Below are 25,359 nucleotides of genomic sequence, written 5' to 3'. Positions count from 1 at the left end.
GTAAATACTCACTGGTAACAACAGACAGGTAAACCTGAGAGTCTGGACCTTCTTCTTGATTTGCTTTGTTGATCTGTCTACATCCGTAATAACCAGCATCCTCCTCTGTGACCTTCTTTACAACCAGAGAACATTTCTCTGTAACTCTCAGTCTGTCTGATTTAGCTTTAGCTTCTTCACCAACCTGCCCACCTCTAACCAGCTCTGTGTGTCCTGAATCACTGAAGAACCAGGTAGTACTCTCACATTCATCCTGATCATGAATCACACTGTTACACGGCAAAGTGACTTCATCTCCGACTCTGGCGAAGAGGACACGCTGTCCAATTGCAGCCCCTGAATAAACAAGAGAGAAGTATAAAGAAAACAGAGAAATAAAAATGTTCATTTAAGATACAACTAAAGTTTCCCTATGTGTCTAAAAGTTGCCTTCCCCTCGTTGGAAGACAAACACACCACTTCTGTGTCTTGGTTAAAGGAGGTTAGGTAATAAAGTAACATTCATGATGAACACATCACCTTTTATAATGTTTCTAAATATATACATGTTGTAGGAATCCTTACCTGTAAACTGAAGCAGCAGAATAAGAAGTGAAGACATTTTAATCCGTTTTAACTCGTCCATCGTGTCTCTTGTATTCGTGTAAGTCTCTAGACTGGCTGCCTCTTAAAGAGAAATGTTGAATGTACTTCCTATTATCAGAAATGTGTCACTTCCTCAAAGTAGCTGCCTCTTCTTTTCTATACGTTTCTTGGTAATTTGCCTCTCAGCATCGACTCAGTCAAGATGAGCACATGTCGCTTCCTGTGGGTTTACTGTAACATTCATATAAAAACCATAACCATATAAGTACATTAGATACCAGCAGACGAATGATACCAAATACATTTTGTGAAGTAATCACGTTAAAAGTTACTTGTAATTCACTTCCAGATTAGAAATCACATCTCTTTCCTGTCCAGTGAAAAACACGTATCTCATTATTGGTGATATATTTGTTTTAAACTCATGAAAACTTGACTGTTTAGAGTTACAGTACATGGTTGGCAAAGGACAAAGCTACAAACATTTATATTATAGAATATGATGCATTGCTGGCAGGGGCGGACTGGGACTACAAATCAGCCAGGGACTCTCGACCGGCCCACTTCGGTACCGCCGGCCCACCTCGTTACAGCAAGTAATTACCGCTAGTAAATTATCAACGGGGTGGGGGGGGGTGCTAATGACTTATCCGAGCGGCCCACCTCGGTGCCGCAAGTAAATACCGCTAGTAAATTGTCGACGGGGGGGTGCTCGTGACTTATCCGACCGGCCCACATTGTCCGACCGGCCCACTTCAGTACCGGCCCATCGGGATTCGTCCCGAACGTCCCGATGGCCAGTCCGCCCCTGATTGCTGGAGATTAAATATCCAACAATCACAAAAAGGCGGGAAAACACAAAGACAGGAAGTGACGTCAGAGATGACACAAGGACAGTGTTTTTACAAAATAAAACAGGAAGTACAAAGAGCAAGATCACGATAAAGACACTGTTAGTAGGAACCACAGAACACAGTGTAGAATTAAGTTAACATTTATTATTTGCAGATTATATTGTTGTATCAGGAATAACAAAGAGAAAACTTACTTTCTACATTAAGGCTGAAAACCCATTCAATCACATGGACATCAAAACACATGTTTTAACAGCTAAGCTAAATGAAGTGGATTAAATTGATCTTTCTGCACACAGTGATATTAAAATGAGCTCAAGCTGCTGTAGCTCTAATAGCAATCAGTACATCTTGAAATCAGCTCTGAGACCTTCAGCTGGAAGACAATATAAGGAAGGAAACAAGAATTAAAAGCTCTTTACAGTGACATCCAGTGGTTTATTAGATCAAGACTAAAATGAAATAATATGTAATTCAGAATGATTATATAATCTTCCACTCCTGATGTGAAACACGATGATAGATGTAGACGTTGTTGATCAGTGGAGTCTGATGGAGGCAGAAGTGTTGCTCAAACTCCATCAGGAGGTCTGATGTTTTCATAGTTCACTGTACCATCATCCACATCATAACGCACCTGAGGAAAACAACAACAACAACAACAACAACACTGAGTTGGTTACAAAGGATTTCAAAGTAAAACACAGTTCACAGTTTAATCAGCAGACCCTGAACGCACCATCAGTTACCGTCTGATCTGATTTAATCTACTGACTTCTGCACAGTTTGCTTTGAAACTAGATTTTATCCTGCACATTATTCACAGTAACATACACATTGTTTTCCAATACAACAAAACTATTAGCATTGCTAAAAGCCACTAGTGTGAAGGTGGGGAAATCCTCTGTGATGTAATTCAGGGGAATCAGTCCTTTAATCTGAACTCATCATGTTCAGTTGTTACTGACAGGTTCAAAGAGGTGTTGATTCAGATCTATGGTCTCTTTGGAGGCTGTACTTTGTGTCTGTGTTTATCAGTTCATAATGAAGAGAGAGTCAAAACAGTTCAGTATTTTGTTGTTATAAAAGTGAGTTAATTAAACTAATTTCCATTAAGAAAACAAAGAATAACCTTTTGCATCTTCAGTGATCACAGAAGCTGTCGTAGTGAAACCTGATCTGGTGTCGCTCTCTGCTGCTGCTGCTGCTGTGTCCTCACCTGAACAGATGAAAAAAGATCAACAAATGTTTCACTTGCAAACTGTCTTAAGGGTAATTTATATTGTGATGTAATACTTTAACTCCAAATCCGTAAAATAAGTACAAATATATGAGTTAATTACGTTTAAACAGCTGGTTCTCACCTGAGGACTGAAGGCTGAAGGTCTGCACGTTGGAACCATAATCTACTGAGCAAGTAAACAACTCAGACCTTGGTGTGTTACTAAAAGGAGAAGTCAGAAATGTCACAGAAGCAGAGCAGTAGGATGCTGATGTTTTTATATCGCTGTTGTCTTTATCCACATCTTGACCCTGAAGCAGCCACTTCACTGTGAGTCTACACCAGACCTGGGCATCGTACGGCCCCCGGGCCACATACGGCCCTTTGGTTGACTCTGACCGGCCCGTGTAAGGCTAATTGGAAATTACAAAATAAACATATTTTCTAACTTTACCTCATGCATGGACTAAAGCTGCATTGCTTTTATTTTGAAGTTGTTTTTTATTCACGTGCATAATGACGCAATACGTATATCAAGACGTGCACATTATTGGATCCTTGTCACAAGACGACTTTAGCCCTCAAAAAAATGTCCGCTAAAAAAAGAAAGGTAGATGCTGAATGCAGGGTTTTCAACAAAAATTGGACTGCTAAGTATTTATTTACTGAAGTCGGAGGTAAAACCGTGTGTTTAGTTTGCGGGGAGCAGATCGCCGTGTTTAAGGAGTACAATGTGAGTCGACATTACGATACGAAACACGCGGAGAAATATAAAAACTTGACTGACGCTGAAAGGGCGCGGACATCGGAAGCTTTGCTAGCTAAGCTGCAAAAGCAGCAAGGCTTTTTTACCAAGCTTCACACATCCAGTGATGCAGCAACCATGACCAGCTTTGTGATATCCCACAAAATTGCTAAAAACAGTAAGCCGTTCTCGGAGGGGGAGTTTGTCAAAGAGTGCTTGGTGGACTCTGCAGCACTAATATGCCCTGAAAAAAAAGCCGCATTTGAGCAAGTCCCGCTGTCCAGGCGAACCGTGACTAGAAGGATCGAGGACATTGCGGGGAATCTGGAGCTTCAGCTGCAACGTGAAGTGGCAAGTTACGACTTTTTCTCCTTGGCTTTGGACGAGAGCTGTGATGTCCGCGACACAGCCCAGTTACTCGTATTCGTCCGCGGGATAACACCGGACTTCAAGATTACGGAGGAGCTGGCAGCAATGCGGTCGATGAAAGGGACGACGACAGGGAGCGATCTGTTCACGGAGGTAAACGAGTGCATGGACACGCATACATATGTGAACAAACATTTTCAATTATGAAGTTTACGAAATCCAGGTATAGATCCTCTCTCACTGATGATCATCTGTCAGCTGTGCTTCGCATCTCCACCTCAGACATTCAACCTGACTTTGATGCACTCGTTAAAGCCCAGCAGAGACTAGATTTCTCTCACTGAACAAGAAAAGAGAACTTAAAAACACCAAATGAGGTGGTTAGACTACAAATGTTGGCATGTAAAGGCACCAACTAGCAGTGAACTGGGACACTTTCTTTGGAAGCCTTTTTCTCAAAATCACAGTTCAGTGATGTTTAGTGACAGTTCAATATGATGTATCTTGCGTAATATTTGGAGTACAAAGACAATATTGTGATGTCTTTAGAATGCTAAGAACCTCTTTCCAACAGTAAATGAAACTCAAAATGTGTTTGAGTGAATGTGACTGAAAATGTTCACTAATATGAGTCACAAATGGTGAAAAACGTTCATTTTGTTTACCATTGTTTTGGGAAATTTGATTTAATAAATGACATTTTTTTGTAAGGCAACCTCACTTTTTCATTGCTTAACTATAACATATACTCTTACCAGCTTGTCAAAACAATGCTATTTACTGCTTTTTATAAAGAAATACAATTAATATTATGCAGAATTGAGTTCAGCCTTTTGGCCCGGCCCTCCACAATATTTTCAGTTTCTCATGTGGCCCCATGGAAAAAATAATTGCCCACCCCTGGTCTACACCGTCCTGATCTTGCCAGAGCAGCGTAACGTCACCTCTAGGGATGTCTCGATCCGATCACGTGATTTTCACGTGATCGGGAGAAAAAAATCGGGGATCGGATTTTTTTTTTTTTTTTTTTTTATAAAATATTTTTATACATTTTATTTAATGTTACAAAACAAAAATGACCATGTTCACGTCTTAAAGTCATCCTGAGGCCTTAGTTTTGGGTTAAAATTACACAACATCATGTATGTGTTGCTTCTTTTGGGCTTGTTTTCATAGACCTGGTTGCTTATTTCTCTCAAATCTGGCAACAGAGTGGGCAGGGCGCAGTGTCTAATAGTAGCAGTAAGCTAACAAGAGGCTACGTTCAGCTGGTGACTCGGGACAGAGAAAATGTCAGGAGTTTGGAAGTATTATAAAATTGAAAGCGAAGGCAGTGTAACAGCCAGATGCAATGTTTGCAAGGCGGAGGTTCCGCGTGGTGGAAAGAACAGAGCTACGTTCAACATGACCAATCTAATACAAACACCAACAACAACACGACGAGTACACAGCGGCCACTCAGGTAACGGCACTGAAACAACCGACACTTTCAGAGACTTTTAAAAGGAAAGAGAAACTACCCCAGAACAGCCAAGATAGCTGAATTCATCGCGTTGGATGACCAGCCGTTATCTGTTACCTTTTTTTTCCTCTTAATGCATTGCATAAAGATCGGATCGGGAAAAATCGGTATCGGCAGATTGTCAAAATCAAATGATCGGAATCGGATCGGGAGCAAAAAAAGGTGATCGGGACATCCCTAGTCACCTCATCATTGACCTGATGCTCAGTCACTGAAGATGGAGATATTGTGAGAGAAAGATAATAATTAACTTCACCACTGTAATAATAATAATTATAATGTTTTAGTATTTTGCTCTACAGAGAAAGTTTGGAAACATTATGATGTAAATACTCACTGGTAACAACAGACTGATAAAGATGAGAGTCTGAACCTTGTTGTTGATTTACTTTGTTGTACTGTCTGCAGGTGTAATAACCAGCATCCTCCTCTGTGACCTTCTTTATAACCAGAGAACAATTCTCTGTAACTCTCAGTCTGTCTGATTTAGCATGGTTACCAATCTGCCCACCTTTAACCAGCATTACTGCACTTCCTGAATCACTGAAGATCCAATTAGTACCATCACATTCATCCTGATCCTGAATCACATAGTTACACGGCAAAGTGGCTTCATCTCCAACTCTGGCAAAGAGGACGAGGGATCGCTGTCCAATTGCAGCTCCTGAATAAACGAGAGAGAAATATAAAGAATACAGAGGTATACAGATGTTCATTTAACCCTTGTGTTGTGTTCGAAAGCTGTTACCGTTCATGGTGTTCGCGGATAAATTTTGACCCATGATTTATCTCAGTCCAAAACACTAAAAAATAATGACTATCATCCAATATTGTTTTAACTACATCATAACTAACTTATTATGCATTCATAACCGTACCATTTTTATTTTAGGGCCCCAAAAAACATTACACCACATATTTAAGTAAAACATGTGATTCAATTCACTCATTATATTTCCTATAGTGAAGACAGTGGATCATTACATTATCTGACTATAATAGACTAATATTAGAATACAATCTCCCCCCAAAAAGTTTGAAATGATTGTTACAGTGGATGAAGGGGGTGGGGTGTCTAAAGTCAAAGATGAATCTTGATTGGGCCACATTTGACCCCGAGTCACCCACAACAATTCTGCTGGGTCTCCCCAGACCCGAACACCAAATTATACACTTTTTTTTTTAGAGACCTTCAGACTTGGCTAAAATTGTCAAAATCAGTTTTTTTGTGTTTATATAGCTGTTGTGGAGGACATCATGAAGCCTTGTTCCGTTAAAAAAAACTAGACCTTAGTTATTATATAATTTTAACTTGAAACGGGTCACGGGAGACCCGAACACAACATAAGGGTTAAGATACAACAAAAGTTTCCCTATGTGTCTAAAAGTTGCTTTCCCCTCGTTGGAAGACAAACAGATCACTTCTCTGTCTTTGTTAAAAGGAGGTAATAAAGTACAGTGGTGGGCCGTCAGGGCCTTCTCTGCTGGCCCTGTAACCAATCAAATAAAGTGTGTGTAAAATGTTTTTCATTAATATTTAGTTATAAGTTTTAATAGTATAATATCCTCAAAATTACTAAATTAAAGGGGACCTATCATGCAAAATGCACTTTTGTACGTCTTTTCTACATGAATATGTGTCCCCGGTGTTCCAGGGAACTCACCAAGTGTCAGAAAACACAACCCTCTCTATTTTCCTCCATACCCAAATCTCTAAAAAAGGGGCTGCAACGGATCTGATAAAAACTGATCCAGATTTGAACACTGTCCTGACGTCAGGACGGTGGCGCTACGGCTATTGGGCCAACTCCACCAATCAGGAGGAGACAGCCACGGCCATTGCCGTTCGAAAGCGCTGGAGACGCTGTAGTACATATGCCAGGCCTGTAGATGGTGCTGCTCTCACAGAATCTGCCCTTACAAAAACAGAGCTAAAAAATGTCAAATTGAGCAAAATGAGGCATAGCTAAAATGCATGATCTGTTTGGTATTTTGAAAAAAAAAAAGTATAAATATGCCTTATATAGGTATGGTCCTACACTATATTATTCAAATATAGCATGATAGGTCCACTTTAAGTAAGGTTTGGTTGAGGCTGAAATGGAATTTCCTACATCAAAAAGTCACTTAAACGCCTCACAGTTATTTTAGTTGGCGGGGGCCAGCACAGCAGATACTGCTAGCCTTTTGTTGAAAGACAACCCATTTGATGTTCAATGACAGTACACCCCCTGGGCCTAGACCTAAACTTCTGTCATGAACTTCCTTCGTAGCATGGACTTTATTTACAAGTAACGGGTTACTCTTCGCTTCATTTTAGAGCGACGTGAGAGTGCACAATGACACAAGTTTAATAATAGATTACTTCATTGATCAATGTTGGGAAATTTCGTCTGCATTTAACCCACCCTTATCTAGCTTACTGTTGTGATTGTTGATCAGCTGTCGTATTGTTGAGAGACTGTTTGGCATAATGTCCGCATTATTTGATTATGGCTGCGTTGGCTGGAACAGAGACGTGTAAAGTGCTTTGAGCGGTTAGTCAAAACCTTCATCACCTCCTCCCTCCCTGACTCTCTGGACCCCTTGCAGTTTGCCTACAGAGCAAACAGGTCCACAGACGATGCCATAGCCCTCACCATCCACACTGCCCTCTCACACCTGGACCAGAGGATCACTTATGTGAGACTGCTGTTCATTGACTACAGTTCAGCCTTCAATACCATTGTGCCCTCCAAGCTGGTCATCAAGCTCAGAGACCTCAGGCTCAACAGCGCCCTCTGTGACTGGATCCTGAACTTCCTGATGGGCAGACCCCAGGCAGTGCAGGTGGGAAACATCACATCCTCCATCCTGATCCTCAACACTGGAGCCCCTCAAGGCTGCATGCTCAGCCCTCTCCTCTACTCCCTGTTCACTCACGACTGCATGGCCACACACAGCTCCAACACCATCGTGAAGTTTGCTGACGACACGACCATCATTGGCCAGATCACCGACGGCGACGAGACGGCGTACAGAGGGGAGGTCGAAAACCTGACATCTTGGTGCCAGGATAACAACCTCCATCTCAACGTCAGCAAAACCAAGGAACTGATTGTGGATTACAGGAAGCAGCAGAGAGAGGGACACACCCCCATCACCATCAATGGGACTACGGTGGAGAGAGTCAGGAGCTTCAGGTTCCTCGGTGTCCACATCACTGAGGACCTGACATGGACTCTTCACACCACCACCATCACCAAAAAAGCTCGACAGCGGCTCTTCTTCCTCCGCAGTCTGAGGAGGTTCAACATGGACTCTAAGGCGTTGTGCACACGGGAACGTTTGCGTTTATGCACAGTATGCGCTTTCAAAAAAGTCTTCCGTTCACATGCATTCGTTTCATTTAACGTGTCTGTTCAAATGAGACCGCTGGAAACGCTGTAGTACATATGCCAGGACTGTAAGTGGCGCTGTAACTTCCGCCAAAATACACCAAAAGCAGCGAAGAAGACCCCGGAGCAGCCCCGCAGCAATGTTGCCATGGCTACCCTTCTGTTTATGCCCCGCGGTGGATTTAGCAACATGTAGTAGTTAATGTAATTCTCCATGTCCACTTGTTGCTGATGGTTGTGGTAGAGGAGCTGTAGATGTTGTACTAACATCTGTAGCATGGTCAGTAGCAGCAGCACTAGCAGTAGCTACTGACAGTAGCTACTGGCCATGCTACAGCAGTGAGCAGCAGAGGTGGGGCTATCGTTATTTTGTGTGTGGCGATTGCTGGTATTCAGCGGGATATAGTAATTTCCTCAGCATGTAAATATATGGATAAATGCAACGGGGAAGTTAACTGAAAGAAACCGAATCTGTGGATATTGCATTGACCAACCAAGAAGCACGTCTCCGTGGAGAGGACGCGCTCAGAAAGAGAGATATTCTCTACAAACACCGGGTGAGCAATGAACAATAATGGCCTGGATTAGGCAGTAAAGACAATTTTGGTGTATCGCAGAGCGGACTGTTTAATTTTGTTTGTGTTGTTTGGCTGGAAAATTGTCAATATAATGGATCAATGCATGAAATCTGACTCTGTTTATTTTGTTTAAGGAGTATATTGGGCGTTAACAATTCTGGTTTGCCTTTTATAATATTATTTCATTCAAGAACCCCTTGTGCGTTTAATTAACACAGCTATTTTTGATAGTTGATCGTTACAGATGGCTACTGGCCATGCTACAGCAGTGAGCAGCAGAGGCGGGGAGAGGTGGGGCTATCATTATTTTTTCAGGAAATATTCGTATAGAGGCGATTACACGGACTCGTTTGACCCCCCCAGAGTTTCGTTTGCAAATCTATCCACCTTGGGACCCGTTATCGTTTGTGGGGTCGGTTTCTATCGGCCTCGTGTAAATAATAGGGCTATACGCACGCGAAACTATGCAGATACAAGCCGTTTTGTCCTCGTGTAAACGGCGCCTAAAATACTCTGCAACTTCTACAGGTGCACGATAGAGAGTATCCTGACTGGCTGCATCACGGCCTGGTACGGCAGCTGCACCGCCCTCAATCGTAAGGCTTTACAGAGGGTGGTGAAAACTGCACAGAACATCACCAGGACGGAGCTGCCATCCATGGAGGACCTATACTCCCAGCGGCTCAGGAAGAAATCCCTCCGGATTATCAAAGATCCCCATCACCCCAGCCACAAACTGTTCTGTCTGCTGCCGTCTGGCAGCATCCGGACTAAAACCACCAGACTCAGGGACAGTTATATCTCTCACAGGCTCCGCCCTCTACTGGACTCTATGGGTACTACCCTCTCATGCAAGCATTCACCTACTGAGATTTCTATAGACGTAGCCGGCCCCGGGGCGGGCTTACCTGAATGCGTGCGCATCTCACTTCCGTATAAAAGGAGGCCTCGCCTCCTGACCACTATCCTTTACTCTTCAGCGAGCGGAGGTGATAGCCTAGCACTGAGTCCGAGACGTATTATTTGAGAGAAAGGAACGAGCTCTCCCTGGATGATGATCATGGCGGCGGGTGTGTGGGCTACTCGCTCATTGCTAGAGATGCCCCCGCCTCACAAGGTCAGAGCGATTATTGGGCCGCAAGGCCGAATAAGTAGCTTGGTCCACGGGCCTTGCCCCAGGCCTCGGTGGCTTCACATGATATAGGGGCGACCCTACTTCATCACAGGCCGCCGCCGCTGCCTGCCGTGTGATGTCCCTGCGATATCGCGCCGCATGGCACTTTCCAAAGAGGACCGTGTTGATCTCCTGGGAGCCCCCGTGTTTACGGAAGGGCTCTTTGGATCGATCTCCTTGCTCACGGGATAAGGAGTAATCGCAGCGTGGCTGCTTCTTGCCCATCCCCAGAGGAAGAAACACTGTCATACACTCCCCGCCTCTGCTGTAAACCCCAGTATAGGGAGCCAGCAGGTGGGTAGGTGCACGTGAGTGGGATAAACCGAGTGCTGTCAAAGCACTGTGCGGGTTCAAGAGACGCCAATGCCGGCGTGCTGTTGTCAGAAAACACACCTTGCCTGGTATAATAGCTCCGATTAATGCATTTCACCGGTGAATGGGAAATACATCGTTAATACGTGGGCGCGCGGCCCTCGTAAGAGTGGCCGCGGTGCGTTCAGGAACCTCCGCAGGAGAACAGTGGTTTACGTTTGTAAACTCTAGTTCTGGAGTGGTGTGTGTGTGGGAAAATGCATTCAGTAAACACGGTTGCATTTATCCCAGAGTAAGAGTCATCTCTCCACAATTCAATTTTTTCCCCATAATGTCCGTTTCAAAGAGAGGGCATTGTGACGGCGCGCGCGGCCCCCCCCCCCCTCCCCTGAGGGCGGGCCGCGGTGCGTTCAGAGAACTCAGTAGAGAGAAGAGTCACCGCTGCAGACGAGAGAGAGCAGCGTGACGGTGAGACGAAGGGAGAGGTGCCGGCACGGAGATCCCATGCCCGCGGTGCCCTCCACCTCTTCGGCCCACCCCGTGGAACCGGCGTGTCGGCACTCACGGGGACGGGCTGCCCAGCCCCGGCAGGCTCCGCAGCAGCAGAGAGCGGCTGGGTGGTGTGCTCCGTCTTTACGGAGCTGTCTGGCGGGGGGAGAAAATCTCTCCGCCCGGGACGAGAGGGCGAATCCCGCCTCCTCCCTGTACAATGCGCAGATCACTACGTTTTCTAAATAAAAATGAGGTTGATCTGTATCCAAATCTAGGTGTCTTTTGTTTTCACAAATGCTACACTTACACACAATGTTAACCGTACAAATTCCCCATTCGCTGCCCCAGCTGTAGCTCCTGTAAAGGAGGTGACTAGTGGGCATGCGCAGATGAGAGGGATGAACCGCAGGGAGTGCTATCTAAAGGAAAACGCTATGCGGTTACAGGGACATTATGGCCGGCGTATTGCTGTCAGAGAACACACTACGCCTAGAGCAAGGACTCCAGTTAATGCAGTTTACCGTAGTGGTAAAGGCTGCATTATGGCGGAGCCCGCACTCACACAAGAGCGCGTGGCGGTGCGTTCAGGGACCTTAGTAAAAACACACTACGCCTATAAGAACTCCGATTAATGCTGTTTACCGTAGTGGTGAGAACAGCATTATGGTGGAGCGCGCGCAGGAGCGTGAGGCGGTGCGTTCAGGTACCTCAGTAAATAATCGGCCCTTTCTGTGTCGACCCTCCATGGGCAAATCTTCCATTCATGGGGAGTTTTGCGGCGGAACGGGTCACCAGAGAGCATCACAGCTTCATAGCTGCGGCCCCACAGCTGAGGGCTTGTCCATAAACACAATGTTATGGGGAATGGAAACTCAGCTGTGTACTAATAGGGTGGATGGACAGGTCGCTGAAACGGGGCTATTCACTCCAGTTTTGCAGCGTCCCACCTCCTTTTATGGGCATGCGAGAGGTAAATCTGTCCTCCCAGGAGGAGATGAGTTTCCTCTCATAAGAGATTCGGGCTCTGGTGCAGAAGCAGGCTGTGTCTGTTGTGCACCCTCAGCACAGAGAAAATGGTCTTTATTCCATGTACTTCCTGGTTTCAGGAAGACAGGGGAATTCTGACCTATGCTAGATCTCCGCGGCCTGAATCGCCACTTTTCCTGCAGGAAATTCCGCATGGTAACTATGAAACAGTTACTGGGCTTGTGCAGCCAGGCGATTGGTTCACCACCATCGACCTGAAAGACGCGTACTTTCATGTAGAAATTGCTCCAGAGCACAGAAAGTATCTGCGTTTTGCCTTCCAGGGGATAGCCTACGAGTACAACAGGCTGCCGTTCGGCTATTCCCTATCCCCACGCACATTCAGCAAATGTGTGGCCACAGCGCTTTAACCGCTGCGCGCCCACGGCATGAGAGTTTTTCTTTTACCTAGACGACCTCATAGTCATGGCTGGGTCCCGGGAACAGGCAATGTTTTGCACAGCACGATTGATCACACACCTAACCAAATTAGGCTTTGCTATCAATTGGAAAAAGAGCACCCCCATACCTCACCAACAGGCGTTGTATTTGGGAGTGGTGCTCGATGCAGACGCGCTACGCGCCACCCTGTCAGAGAGCAGACGTGCGTCCCTTCTCCGGGCGGTGCACAGGCTGCGACAGGGGGCGACAGTGACAGCTTTAACTGTCATGCAGACTCTGGGTCTCATGGCGGCTGCTCACATTGTGGTCCCGCTGGGGTTACTACATATGCGCCGCCTGCAGAGGTGGTTCTCCAGCCTGCGTTTGGATCCCAAGAGGCACAAACGGCGGCTGGTGACCATCCCCCCCCTCAGTGGAGTGCAACCTTCGGTTTTGGGGGTCCCCGGATCACCTCCGGAGGGGGTCGCCACTGGGACGGGTGACCTCCTACATCACAGTGTTCACGGACATCCAGAACAGGATGGGGAGGGACCTGCCTGAAGAGGGCTATAGGTGGGCGCTGGGCTCTACGGAGTCTCAACACAGCAACCTCCTAGAGCTACGGGCGGTAGTGTTAGTTCTCCGGCATTTCATGCCCCTAATTCAAGGGAGACATGTATTGGTCAGGAGCAACAACAGCACCACAGTGGCTTATATCAACAGGCAGGGCGGAGTCCGCTCCGCCCCCTTGTTGGCCACAGCGGAGAGGCTGTGGTTATGGGCTTCAGAGGTGGTGTTATCTCTGAGAGCCCTCCATATCCCGGGACTGGAGGACAGGGGGGCCGACCTCATGGCGAGGGGCGGCCCCCTGCCAGGCGAATGGATGCTTCACCCGGAGGTGGTGAAGCAGATCTGGGCCCAGTTCGGGAGAGCGGAAGTGGACCTGTTCGCCAGCCGGCACAACAGCCACTGTGCCCTGTGGTTCTCCATGGCCCTGAGCGACGACCCGCCTTTGGGGGTGGACGCGTTTGCACACGAGCCATGGCCAAGGAAGCTGCTATACGCCTTTCCACCGCTGCGTCTCATTCTCCCTCTCCTGGGGAGAGTGAGGCGAGAACGTCTGGCAGTCATTCTGGTGGCACCGGATCGCGTCGGGGCTCCGTGGTACTCAGAAATGACACAGATGAAGGTGGGCCAGCCCTGGGCGATTCCCCAGTTCTGGGGGGCGATGTCTCAAGAGGCAGGTGCAATCGGGGCGTTACCCACTCTGGGCCGTCCTCTTCAGGCTTGGCTCCTGAGAGGGACAGGCTGAGACAGGGTGGATTGTCTGACAGCGTTATTCAGTCTATCCAGGCAGCTAGAGCAGAATCCACCACAGCCTGTTACAGGCCAAACTGGCTGAGATTCCAGCATTGGTGTGAGTAGCGGGGAATAGAGCCCCTATCTTGTGAGTTGGGCTCTATTTTATCCTTCTTACAGTTACTGGTGGACAGAGGGCTTGCTCATTCCACAGTGAAGGTATATGCAGCAGCCATCTCGTCCTGTCATGAGGGATTCAACGGCAGGTCAGCCTTCTCTCATCCACTGATGTTGCGGTTGTTACAGGGGGTCAGGAGGCTGCGCCCTGTAGTGCACGCCTCCGCCCCACAGTGGGACCTGCCGCTGGTGCTCGAGGCTCTGGTCACGGAGCCTTTTGAGCCTCTTGAGCCTCTTGAGCTCTCCTCCCTGAAAGCACTGTCGTAGAAGACAGCGTTGTTACTTGCCTTAAACGTCAGCCAAAAGAGTGTCCGTGTTAACCGCTCTGTCGGTGCACCCGAGCTGTTTACTGATTCGGGGTGACCAGAGTGGGGCGACACTCAGACCGAACCCCTCCTTTGTGCCCAAAAGCCTAAGGAGTGTGTTCAGGTCGAGGGCTATTCAGTTGGGGGGTTTTTAGTCTTCCACCCCATGGTGGGGCCAGGGAAGCTAAATTACACCTCCTCTGCCCGGTGCGTGCGTTAGCATATTATGTAGAGCGCACAGCTACCCTGAGACGCACTGAACAGCTGTTTGTGTGCTTCGGGGGCGGGGTGACTGGAAAAGCTCTGTCCAAGAAACGCCTGGCAGGCTGGTTTTGCGAAGCCATTGCACACGCCTACAAGCAGGCAGGGAGAGCCTGTCCCATGGGGGTCCGTGCGCACTCCACACGAGCTGTGGCTGCATCAACAGCCTTATTCAGCGGTGTGAGTGTGGAGGATATATGCACGGCGGCGTCTTGGTCAACGCCAGGCCCCTTCATAAAGTTTTATCTCTTGGATATGTCTGGCTCTTTCTCAACGTCTGTGCTTGCTGGGGCAACACAGGACTGGTGAGGAGGGGGGGGGCTGTGGGTCAATGGGCATCTGACCCCCTCCCCGGGCGTAAATGCGCTTACATTTCTTTGGACCCCTGGAGGGTCGCAGGGTGATGTAATGCGCTCTGGGCCCTTACAGGGCTGAAGGGCTCCCCTCGCCTGCCTGGAGGCAGGAGGGGGAGAGCCCTCCATACTATAGTCCCTACACACTCTGCACAGGGTCAGTGGCGGAGTGGGGGGACATAGGGGGCACTTGCGTTCTCCCCGTGCTCTTTAGGGACTCAGGAGGGAGAGTGCATAGTGAACCCATACAGGGCTGCGGACTTTCCCTGTCTGCCTATGGGCAGACGTAGGGGAGTCCTCAGCACTATTTTTGAGCACACTTTTTTGCGAGGCAAGCGCGTCAGGGTGTGCTCTATCGGCCGCAGCCCGGACTTCTCCACGGTTACAACCGAGGGAGAGGTGAGTGAGGCGCAGTGGCTGCTAAAGCCGGTCAGGGACAGTGAGGTGGAACGGTGTGCTGGACGACAGTGCGTGCATACATCGGGGCTCCGCCCACTGTACCCATAGAGTCCAGTAGAGGGCGGAGCCTGTGAGAGATATAACGTCGGGTTACGTATTGTAACCCTTGTTATATAAACACAGGCGGAGCCCTCTACCTTGGGGGCACTGTCTGTCCTATACCGCTCGCTGAAGAGTGGTGTAGGATAGTGGTCAGGAGGCGAGGCCTCCTTTTATACGGAAGTGAGATGCGCACGCATTCAGGTAAGCCCGCCCCGGGGCCGGCTACGTCTATAGAAATCTCAGTAGGTGAATGCTTGCATGAGAGGGTAGTACCCATAGAGTCCAGTAGAGGGCTCCGCCTGTGTTTATATAACAAGGGTTACAATACGTAACCCGACGTTTCATACCACAGGCAATAAGACTGCTAAACAACTGAACTGCTGAAACAACATCCACAATATTCATCTGGCTGCTACTTAAAAATTATTTATCTATTTACCTAATATATCATATTTCAATGACTTGCATATAGACTCTTATTGCACTATTTCACTTTTTTAAACTATTTTTCTTCTTGTATTTACTATTTACTTGCACTATATTTTTCTGTTTATCTGTGTTTTGTGTTGCACTGTTGGAGAAGCCTGTGACACAAGATTTTCATCGACATAACTACACTATAGCTATGTTTGTTTGACAAATAAAGAACCTTGAACCTTGAACCTTAAAGTGTGTGTACTCTATGTGCTCTTCAATAGTTTACTGAAGGCCCTGTCTAAAGCCCCACGGTACGCCACTGATAAAGTAACATTCATGATTAATACATTACCTTTTATAATGTGTTCTAAATGTAATATACATGTTGTAGGAATCCTTACCTGTAAACTGAAGCAGCAGAATAAGAAGTGAAGACATTTGAATCCGCTTTAACTCGTCCATCGTGTCTCCTGTATTCGTGTAAGTCTCGAGACTGGCTGCCTCTTAAAGAGAAATGTTGGATTCACTTCCTTTAATCAGAAGTGTGTCGCTTCCTCAAAGAAGCTCCCTCTTCTTTTCTCTTGTAAGTTTCTTGTTAATTCGACTCCCCGCAGTGACTCAGTCAAGATCAGCGCATGTGACTCCCTGTGGGTTTAGTTGAATAACATCAAGACATAAAGAAGTGAACACACATACAGACACATTAAAGTCTCAGTTCAGTTGTACCTTATATTATGCTCATTTACATTTCAAGCATTCAAATACTATTATTGTTTATGTAACCGGTCTGGTTTGACGCCACATGTGATCTCTGCGTTGTGGGTTAGGGTTAGGGTTAGGGCCAACCAGGATTTATTATCTGTGCAAAACAGAACATTATTAAAGCAGGAAATGGCTTCATCAGCTTTCTAACTTAATACTTCTCCTCAGTGGGGCCTGAAGCTAACTGAGGAAAGTAGCGCCAGAGTTCTAAATAATACAATTAACATGTTCTTTTAACAGATATACATTTATCCATGGTGGCAAATTCGGTTTTTCTTTGTAAATTCATATATAAAAATATAAACATTAAAGGTGGGGTTGGTAAGTTTTAGAAACCGGCTTGAGATCGCTAGAATTTGAAAATACACAACCGGAGAAAATCTGCCACTTCCTTACAGAGCCTCTCCTCCAACACACACGAACGCGCACATGACCAATGAGGGCACGAGATAAGTTTGTGCACAGATGGAAGGCTGACAGGCAGGTAGGCCATCCAGTTATTTTAGCCGGGCCGGCTAAAATGATTGGTCGTACTTTTTACAGTATTACAGCTTCCACAGATGACATTTTTTTATGGATTTTTTGTCAAAGCACTTCAGATATTCATTGCTATCGGGATGTTAAGAGCATTCCATGGAATATAACAAAAAGTGTATCTCGAGCCGGTTTCTCAAACTTACCTACCCCACCTTTAATTTACACTTGCAAAACAAACAATACAATTTACAGTTACAAAACACAAAAAGAATACCCACATACCTGTGCAAAACAGAATATAATTAAAGCAGGAAATGGCTTCATCAGCTTTCTAACTTCCAACACCTTCAGTGGAAGAAAACACCCACATGTTAGGTTAGCATAGCTAAACTTTAGAAAGCTCACAAACACTGTTTGAAGTGCTGCACATTATATATACTACAGTTACACACGGAAAAATATAGACATTAACTGCAAACAAGTTTGGCTTGTGTGAAGTGTAACATTAAACAATCTATTAACATATCAAATACAACATTTATGACACCACTTGTTCCACTTACTTCTCCTCAGTGGGGCCTGAAGCTACTGAGGAAAGTAGCGCGAGTCTGCAGAAATGTGCCAGTGCCAAGAGTACCAAAATAAAACGTACTTTTCAAAATAAAAGCTCAGCACAGTTTTAGATACAGATCAGAAATGGCTTCCTCTTTCCTTATAGTTATACCCTGTATCTCTAGATGATTTTGAATGTTTCTGATGAGCTGAATCATGAAGTGTTCCTTAATGTGTTGAGGACATACTCCTCTTCCTTAAGCTGAACAAAGTATTTAAAAAGCCTCTATAGGATCAGCTGGAAGATGCATTGCCACATTGGCGGTTTTATGAGAAACTCGTGAAAGGTTTACTTATAAAAAATACAAGATTCTCACAGGACAAAGCTACAAACATGGTGATTTGTTTAAATATTCTTTATTGCTGCAGACGGAACAACCCAGCAGTATGTAAAGGAGTTTACCAATCTACAGTCAGTCATCAAATACACATTAATGCAGCAGTAATTCTAATCCACAGAGATCACATAAAGGAAAATACTGCACAATTTTTACATTTACTTTATGTACATTTTGCTGATAAAACTAACACACTATTACTTAAGCAAATGATCCTAGTACTGATTGCACCACTGGTTCATAGTTCTGCTTTAACATTGTGCTACTGGTTAGCCTACAGCATCACCTTCTGGACAAAAATGGGTTTTACAGCAGAAAAAAATGGTCACAAAAAAATTATTTAATTAAAAAAACATTAATCCGTTACAGTTAGTGATGTAACAAAACTGTAATGGCATGATCTGTGGTTTCATTTGTTTGGTTTGTTGGTGGTTTAGATCAGTGGAGGCTCCATCAGAAGAAGAAGCTTTCACAGTGCTGTAGGTCACTGCATCACCTTCATCATCATCATCATCATCATCATCATCATCATCATCATCATCATCATCATCATCATCATCATCATCATCATCATCATCATCATCATCATCATCATCATCATCATCATCATATTTACCCTGAACCTCAAAGATAAAGGACAACACATACATTTCACATATAGCACGTTGGAATAACGACAGTAAATCCATGCAACACAATGCTCATGAAACAACTTCACTATATCATGACTTTAACCAATCAGAAAGCTTATCTGGGCTGCACTGTTCTTTTTGCTGGTGTAGCTGATGAAGGTGTAGGAAACACCATCTTCAGGGTCAGCCTACACAGAGAGGACAGCATTATTTATATGATCACTTCATACATTCATCCCTTCTTTCTTTAAATCCCTTCATACTGAAAAGGAATCTAACTTTGTTACAACCAACGTTAATATCTAGGTCGTCTCCGATACCGAGCTCCGGTGCTGATGAGGCTCCGGAAAACGGCCGTCCAATCTTTTTAGTAAACCCCCCAGAATCTACACGCAAGATCGCCGTAATCTGCTTAGGGGGGCACTTACAGCGTGGCCTCTAACACCAGCTGCCCGTTCTGTCACTTATTTCAGGCCCTAAAGCGTCAGATGCCCGACCGCCAGGATAGCAAAACGGAGTGTGTAGTGTAGTAGGTGTTGGTGGGCTGGTAGAACCCCAGAGCAGTATCTAAACTGCCCCTGGAGGAGGAACCCTGTGTCGTTGGGAGACTCCCTGGTAATTAGGGAAGCTTCAGGACCCACAGCCCCTAACCCCCTCTTTTGATCCCCAGTTATGCCAATCAAAACAATGCAAGTGTAATATCCAACATAGCCATAGTCAAACTTTAATATCACAGCAGTGACATTACCACATCAGCAGAGCATATGTCATACAGCATCAATCAAAACCACATCAACCACAGTAACCAATGTGAAACTACAGTTTAACCTTAGCAGGGTTTCTATTCCCCTTTTCAATTTCAAATCCAAATGATCAACTAATGTCAGCCTTTTCCAAGGAAGGGTGTTCTTACCTCACTCTAAGACCAAGCAGATACCTTCAGAGACCACCAGAGAGACCAGGAATTCAGTCGAAATGTACAAAGTACAAACCGGTTTTATTATGTTTTTAACAAAAATAGAGGATTTTCAAGAATCCAAAAAATAACAAAAGAAAGATACAAAATGGTTTTACAAGGACACAAGGTCAAAGTACAAAAGCAACAGGTTCACACGTGAACCCCTAGAGCGCTCCTGTTTCTTCTTCTCCATCCCTTCTTATAGTCTCCTTCCTCCTCCCTCTCTTCATCATGGGTCATCCCCTTTTCTTTCTTTGAGGGAGAAGGAGGTCACATAGGTTCGACTTTTACTTAATGAACAATAAAAAATGTAAAATTAAAATAAAACAATTAAAGACTATAGTAATGAAATGTAATTTTAACAAGAGGGAATATGAACATTTTTCATGAAAGCAGAACACATTGTCAATGTCATGTTTAGAATCAAGTTTTTTTCTTTAAACATTTTAATTTCAAATATGCAAACTTTATACTTTAATTTATTAACAGAGACTTCATTTATCAACAGAGACAATAGGGACAGCTTGTCTCTAAGATTCACTGGCTCAGGAAGATGATTCAAATCTTTGCGTAGGCCGCCTGCATCCTGTGCTTCATTGTCTTAGTCAACCTTTGTAATCGTTCTCAAGGTGTCAAAAACCACAACGCCTTCCCAGAATTGTGGTTGGAACTTTTACGCTTTTATTGCACCTTCTAGAATGCATAGTGTGAATAGGTCAAGAGTTCAGGATGTTCTATCTAGTTTCACATGTCTGGTTTCACACGTCTGATAAGACACTATGGAAACATACATCCTTTCCAGCAAACCAAATTACAGCCAATTTAGTATTTGTATCAATGATAAGCTTAATAGAGGTAGGTGAGGTAAAGGTCAGGTATGTCACGGCCACTTAAACAGCAGAACTGTCAACAATACATTCATCCCCTTTTCCATAAATCCCTTCATACATTCATCCCTTCTGTCTCTACATCCCTTCATACATTCATCCCTTCTGTGTCTACATCCCTTCATACATTCATCCCTTCTCTCTCTCCACCCCTTCATCCATTCATCCCTTCTCTCTCTCCACCCCTTCATACATTCATCCCTTCTCTCTCTACATCCCTTCATACATTCATCCCTTCTGTCTCTACATCCCTTCATACATTCATCCCTTCTCTCTCTACATCCCTTCATACATTCATCCCTTCCTTCCTACATACCTTCGACTCTTCATCCTTCCCTCCCTAAATCCCTTCCTTTCCTACACCCCTCCCTATAATCCCTTTATCCTATCATCCCCCAATACATTCCTTCAACCCCCTTCAATTCTTTGAAACTTCTTCAATCCCTTCCTAAATTCCTTCACCCATTCATCCCTCCCTTCCTACATCAATGTATCCCTTCCTTACCTTCAACCCTGCCCCCTTAACTCTCTTCATCCCTCCCTCTCTCTCTACATCCCTCTTCTTGATAGAAGTTTAGTGTCCTCACCTTGAGTCCTCTTCTGCTGGACAATATGTCCCACCCCCTCCAGGACACCCTGTCCTCACTGTGCAGCTCCTTCAGTGACAGGCTATATCACCCCTTGCTGCTAAATACCAATCAACTATGTGCAATATGTGCTATATGTGCAATATATATATATATGCCGTTAATAACTGTGTAATTTATAACTGGCTGCTAATCCTTAGAACCGTTACAAGGTGTGTATTTTGCATTTTGTGTTTTGTAAATTGTGTAACTTGCTGCAGTTAAATACTATCATACTATGTGCAATATGTGCTATATGTGCAATATATACATTATATACATAAGCCATTAATAACTGTGTAATATATACCTGGCTGCTAAATCCTAAGAACTGTTACAGGATTTGTATTTTGGAAAGTATTTTTCTTTTACTTTTAATTTTTATATTATATTTTTATTATATCATAACTTAGTACTTTTTTCTTAACATAGGTAACATTAAGCTGTCTGTGGCTCTTTCCTGCTGTAACGATGCACATTTCCCCTCTGTGGGACTAATAAAGGTATTCTGAGTCCTCTTCAGTCTGATGACAGCCACAGTGATTATTGTGAGTGCTGCGTCTCTTACCTGCAGACTGAAGCAGCAGAATGAGAAATGAAGACATTTTAATCAGTTTGAACTCATCCATCGTGATTCTCCGTCTCTCTGCTTCCTCTATCTCTTGTTCTGATGAAATGTTTATGAAATAGTGTGTTAGCTGAGAAGTGATGCTTCTACTTCCTCTCATAAGTATGATGTAAACTTCTCAAAATGACTTTAGACTATTTCCAAAAATAGACTCAATTGTTTGTTTGTTTTTTATTTGCAGATTCTAATGTCAACAGATATAACAAAGAGAAAACTTACTTTCTACATTCAGGCTGAACATCCATTCAATCAAATGGACATCAAAACACAAAGCAAGGCTAAATGAAAGTGAATGAAAGTAATAATTCTGAACACAGAGATATTAAAATGAGCTCAAGCTGTCGTAGCTTCAAAAACAATCAGTACATCTTAAAATCAGCTCTGACCCTTCAGCATGAAGACGGTGGTCCAGTGGTTTATTAGATCAAGACTAAAATGAAATAATATGTAATTCAGAATGAGCGTATAATCTTCCACTCTGATAGATGTAGACGTTGTTGATCAGTGGAGTCTGATGGAGGCAGAAGTGTTGCTCAAACTCCATCAGGAGGTCTGATGTTTTCATAGTTCACTGTACCATCATCTACATCATAACGCACCTGAGGAAAACAACAACAACACTGAGTTGGTTACAAAGGAAGAAAACACAGTTCACAGTTTAATCAGCAGACCCTGAACGCACCATCAGTTACCGTCTGATCTGTTTTAATCTACTGACTTCTGCACAGTTTGGTTTGAAACTAGATTTCATCCTGCACATTATTCACAGCAACATACACATTGTTTTCCAATAGAACTAAACTATTAGCATTGCTAAAAGCCACTAGTGTGAAGGTGGGGAAATCCTCTGTGATGTAATTCAGGGGAATCAGTCCTTTAATCTGAACTCATCATGTTCAGTTGTTACTGACAGGTTCAAAGAGGTGTTGATTCAGATCTATGGTCTCTTTGGAGGCTGTACTTTGTGTCTGTGTTTATCAGTTCATAATGAAGAGAGAGTAAAAACACTTCAGTATTTTGATGTAAAAACTCACATTGATTTCATCCATCTGTGTTTGCTTCTCTGAGAAGAAAGAAGAAAAAGTTGACTTTACTTTCCACAATTCAAAAAAACGTTTAAGTTTCATCTGTGAATGTTCTCACCTTTAGTTCTTGTCCATATGCTGACCGCCACAACAATCATTATGAGAGCTGCTAAACCCACAGACACGAGGATGTGCCTCAAGAGACCTGGAAAGACAATATAATTGTTTTAAAGATATATATATTTTGTACATTTTTTTTTTTTTAAAGAAACAGAGATGTTTTGAAATGTATCTACATGTAATCACGTTGAATGCCAATCAGTGCAAAGATGTGATGTGATTTCTTAACAAAATGTATATAATTAAAAAAAAAAAAAAACAGATTAAAACAAACCAATGAATAGTCTTTGATTTAAGAGTAAGATTTTTAAGTAAGCAATATTCATATATAAATATATAAACCAAAGTTGCTTTTGGGACAAAAACTGCATTCAAAAAAACATAATCTGCAACTAGTTTGACAAAATATTCAAATAGATTCTCTCCAGAGATTTCAACTGCAGCTCAAAGTGGAGATGTGAAGCACCACAACAACATACTAAATATTTGAGGTACCATAAAATAGTTTTGTTTCAGATTGCTGATACTGTCTAGTTTTTACCTGAGTTGTTGATGGAGTGACTTGATGTAACTGTTGTGGTTGTTGTTGCTGCTTGTTCGTCCTCATCTGAACAAGATGAACACAACTCTTCAGAAGTCATATGTTTATCATATATTGTGACGTAATGTTTAAACATAATTAAATCCTTTTTATGTAATTTTTCACATCACTTTGAAGTGACTTTAAACAGTCTGATCAAAAATGTTCTCACCTGAGGACTGAGGCCTGAAGGTCTGCACGTTGTAAGCATTTCTTACTGCACAAGTAAAAAACGTAGACCTTGGTGTGTAACTAAAATGAGAAGTCAGAAATGTCACAGAAGCAGAGCAGTAGGACGCTGATGTTTTTATATCGTTGTTATCTTCATCCACATCTTGACCCTGAAGCAGCCACTTCACTTTGTGTCTACACCCTGCATGTCTCGACACAGAGCAGCGTAACGTCACCTCATCATTGTCCTGATGCTCAGTCACTGAAGATGGAGATATTGTGAGAGAAAGATAATAATTTACTTCACCACTGTAATAATAATAATTGTAATGTTTTAGTATTTTGCTCTACAGAGAAAGTTTGGAAACATCATGATGTAAATACTCACTGGTAACAACAGACAGATAAACATCAGAGTCTGAACCTTGTTGTTGATTTGCTTTGTTGTACTGTGTGCAGGTGTAATAACCAGCATCCTCCTCTGTGACCTTCTTTATACCCAGAGAACATTTCTCTGTAACTCTCAGTCTGTCTGATTTAGCATGGTTACCAATCTGCCCACCTCTAACCAGCATTACTGAGCTTATTGAATCACTGAAGAGCCAGGTAGTACCATCACATTCATCCTGATCCTGAATCACATTGTTACACGGCAGATTGGCTTCATCTCCAACTCTGACAGAGAGGTAGAGGACACGCTGTCCAATTGCAGCCCCTGAATAAACGAGAGATAAGTATAAAGAATAAATAAAAATAAAAATGTTCATTTAAGATACAACAAAAGTTTCCCTATGTGTCTAAAAGTTGCCTTCCCCTCGTTGGAAGACAAACACACCACTTCTCTGTCTTGGTTAAAAGGAGGTTAGGTAATAAAGTAACATTCATGATGAATACATCACCTTTTATAATGTTTTCTAAATATATACATGTTGTAGGAATCCTTACCTGTAAACTGAAGCAGCAGAATAAGAAGTGAAGACATTTTAATCTGTTTTAACTCGGCCATCGTGTCTCTTGTATTCGTGTAAGTCTCTAGACTGGCTGCCTCTTAAAGAGAAATGTTGAATGTACTTCCTTATATTAGAAATGTGTCGCTTCCTCAAAGTAGCTGCGTCTTCTTTTCTCCTCTACGTTTCTCGTTAATTTGCCTCTCTGCATCGACTCAGTCAAGATGAGCGCATGTCGCTTCCTGTGGGTTTACTGTAACATTCATATAAAAAACATAACCATATAAGCACATTAGATACCAGCAGACGAATGATACCAAATACATTTTGTGAAGTAATCAGGTTAAAAGTTACTTGTAATTCACTTCCAGATTAGAAATGACATCTCCTTCCTGTCCAGTGACAACCACATATCTCCTAATTGGTGATTCTTATTTTTTTTAAACTCATGAAAACTTGACTGTTTAGAGATAAAGTTCATGGTTGTCAAAGTACGGTGGCCGGCAGGTGCAAACGCTGAACAACGGCCAAAAACGCATACATAAGCAGGAAACACCTGCAAATAATGAAATGAAAAACAAAAAAACCCTGAAAACAAATACAACAAAAAAACGCTGCATTTACAGAAATGATGCAAACTAAATAC

At 43.8% G+C, this 25,359-nt stretch overlaps 2 protein-coding genes across 6 annotated transcripts in view; both read right to left on the bottom strand.

Annotated features, from left to right (window-relative positions):
- Positions 1-25,359, bottom strand: part of LOC117482507 — a 51,399-nt gene that overhangs the window by 17,084 nt on the left and 8,956 nt on the right. Inside the window, exon 1 of one of the 4 annotated variants that reach the window (XM_034130600.1) lies at positions 565-672. The exons of the other annotated variants lie outside the window; for them this stretch is intronic. Coding sequence (XP_033986491.1) covers positions 565-625 — 61 coding nt within the window. The 5' untranslated portion in view covers positions 626-672. Of the gene's footprint in view, positions 1-564; positions 673-25,359 lie in introns of those variants that run through there. 4 annotated transcript variants of the gene reach the window in all.
- Positions 1,564-24,851, bottom strand: LOC117482510. Of its 2 annotated transcripts, XM_034130604.1 has the most exons (8): positions 24,712-24,851; positions 24,155-24,481; positions 23,768-24,028; positions 23,557-23,622; positions 23,014-23,100; positions 22,905-22,933; positions 22,358-22,469; positions 1,564-1,964 (listed from the first exon to the last, which is right to left on the bottom strand). In XM_034130604.1, the coding sequence occupies exons 1-7, from the start codon at positions 24,770-24,772 to the stop codon at positions 22,404-22,406; spliced, it is 897 nt and encodes a 298-aa protein (XP_033986495.1). In that variant the 5' UTR covers positions 24,773-24,851; the 3' UTR covers positions 1,564-1,964; positions 22,358-22,403. The 2 variants fall into 2 exon arrangements, with proteins under 2 accessions (XP_033986495.1, XP_033986497.1); XM_034130606.1 differs by lacking the exon at positions 23,557-23,622.

Source organism: Trematomus bernacchii, unplaced genomic scaffold (genome assembly GCF_902827165.1).
Source record: "Trematomus bernacchii unplaced genomic scaffold, fTreBer1.1, whole genome shotgun sequence".
NCBI classification, from domain to species: Eukaryota; Metazoa; Chordata; class Actinopteri; order Perciformes; family Nototheniidae; genus Trematomus; species Trematomus bernacchii.
Note: the sequence above shows the minus strand (reverse complement) of the source record. Positions and strands in the feature narration are given on the sequence as shown.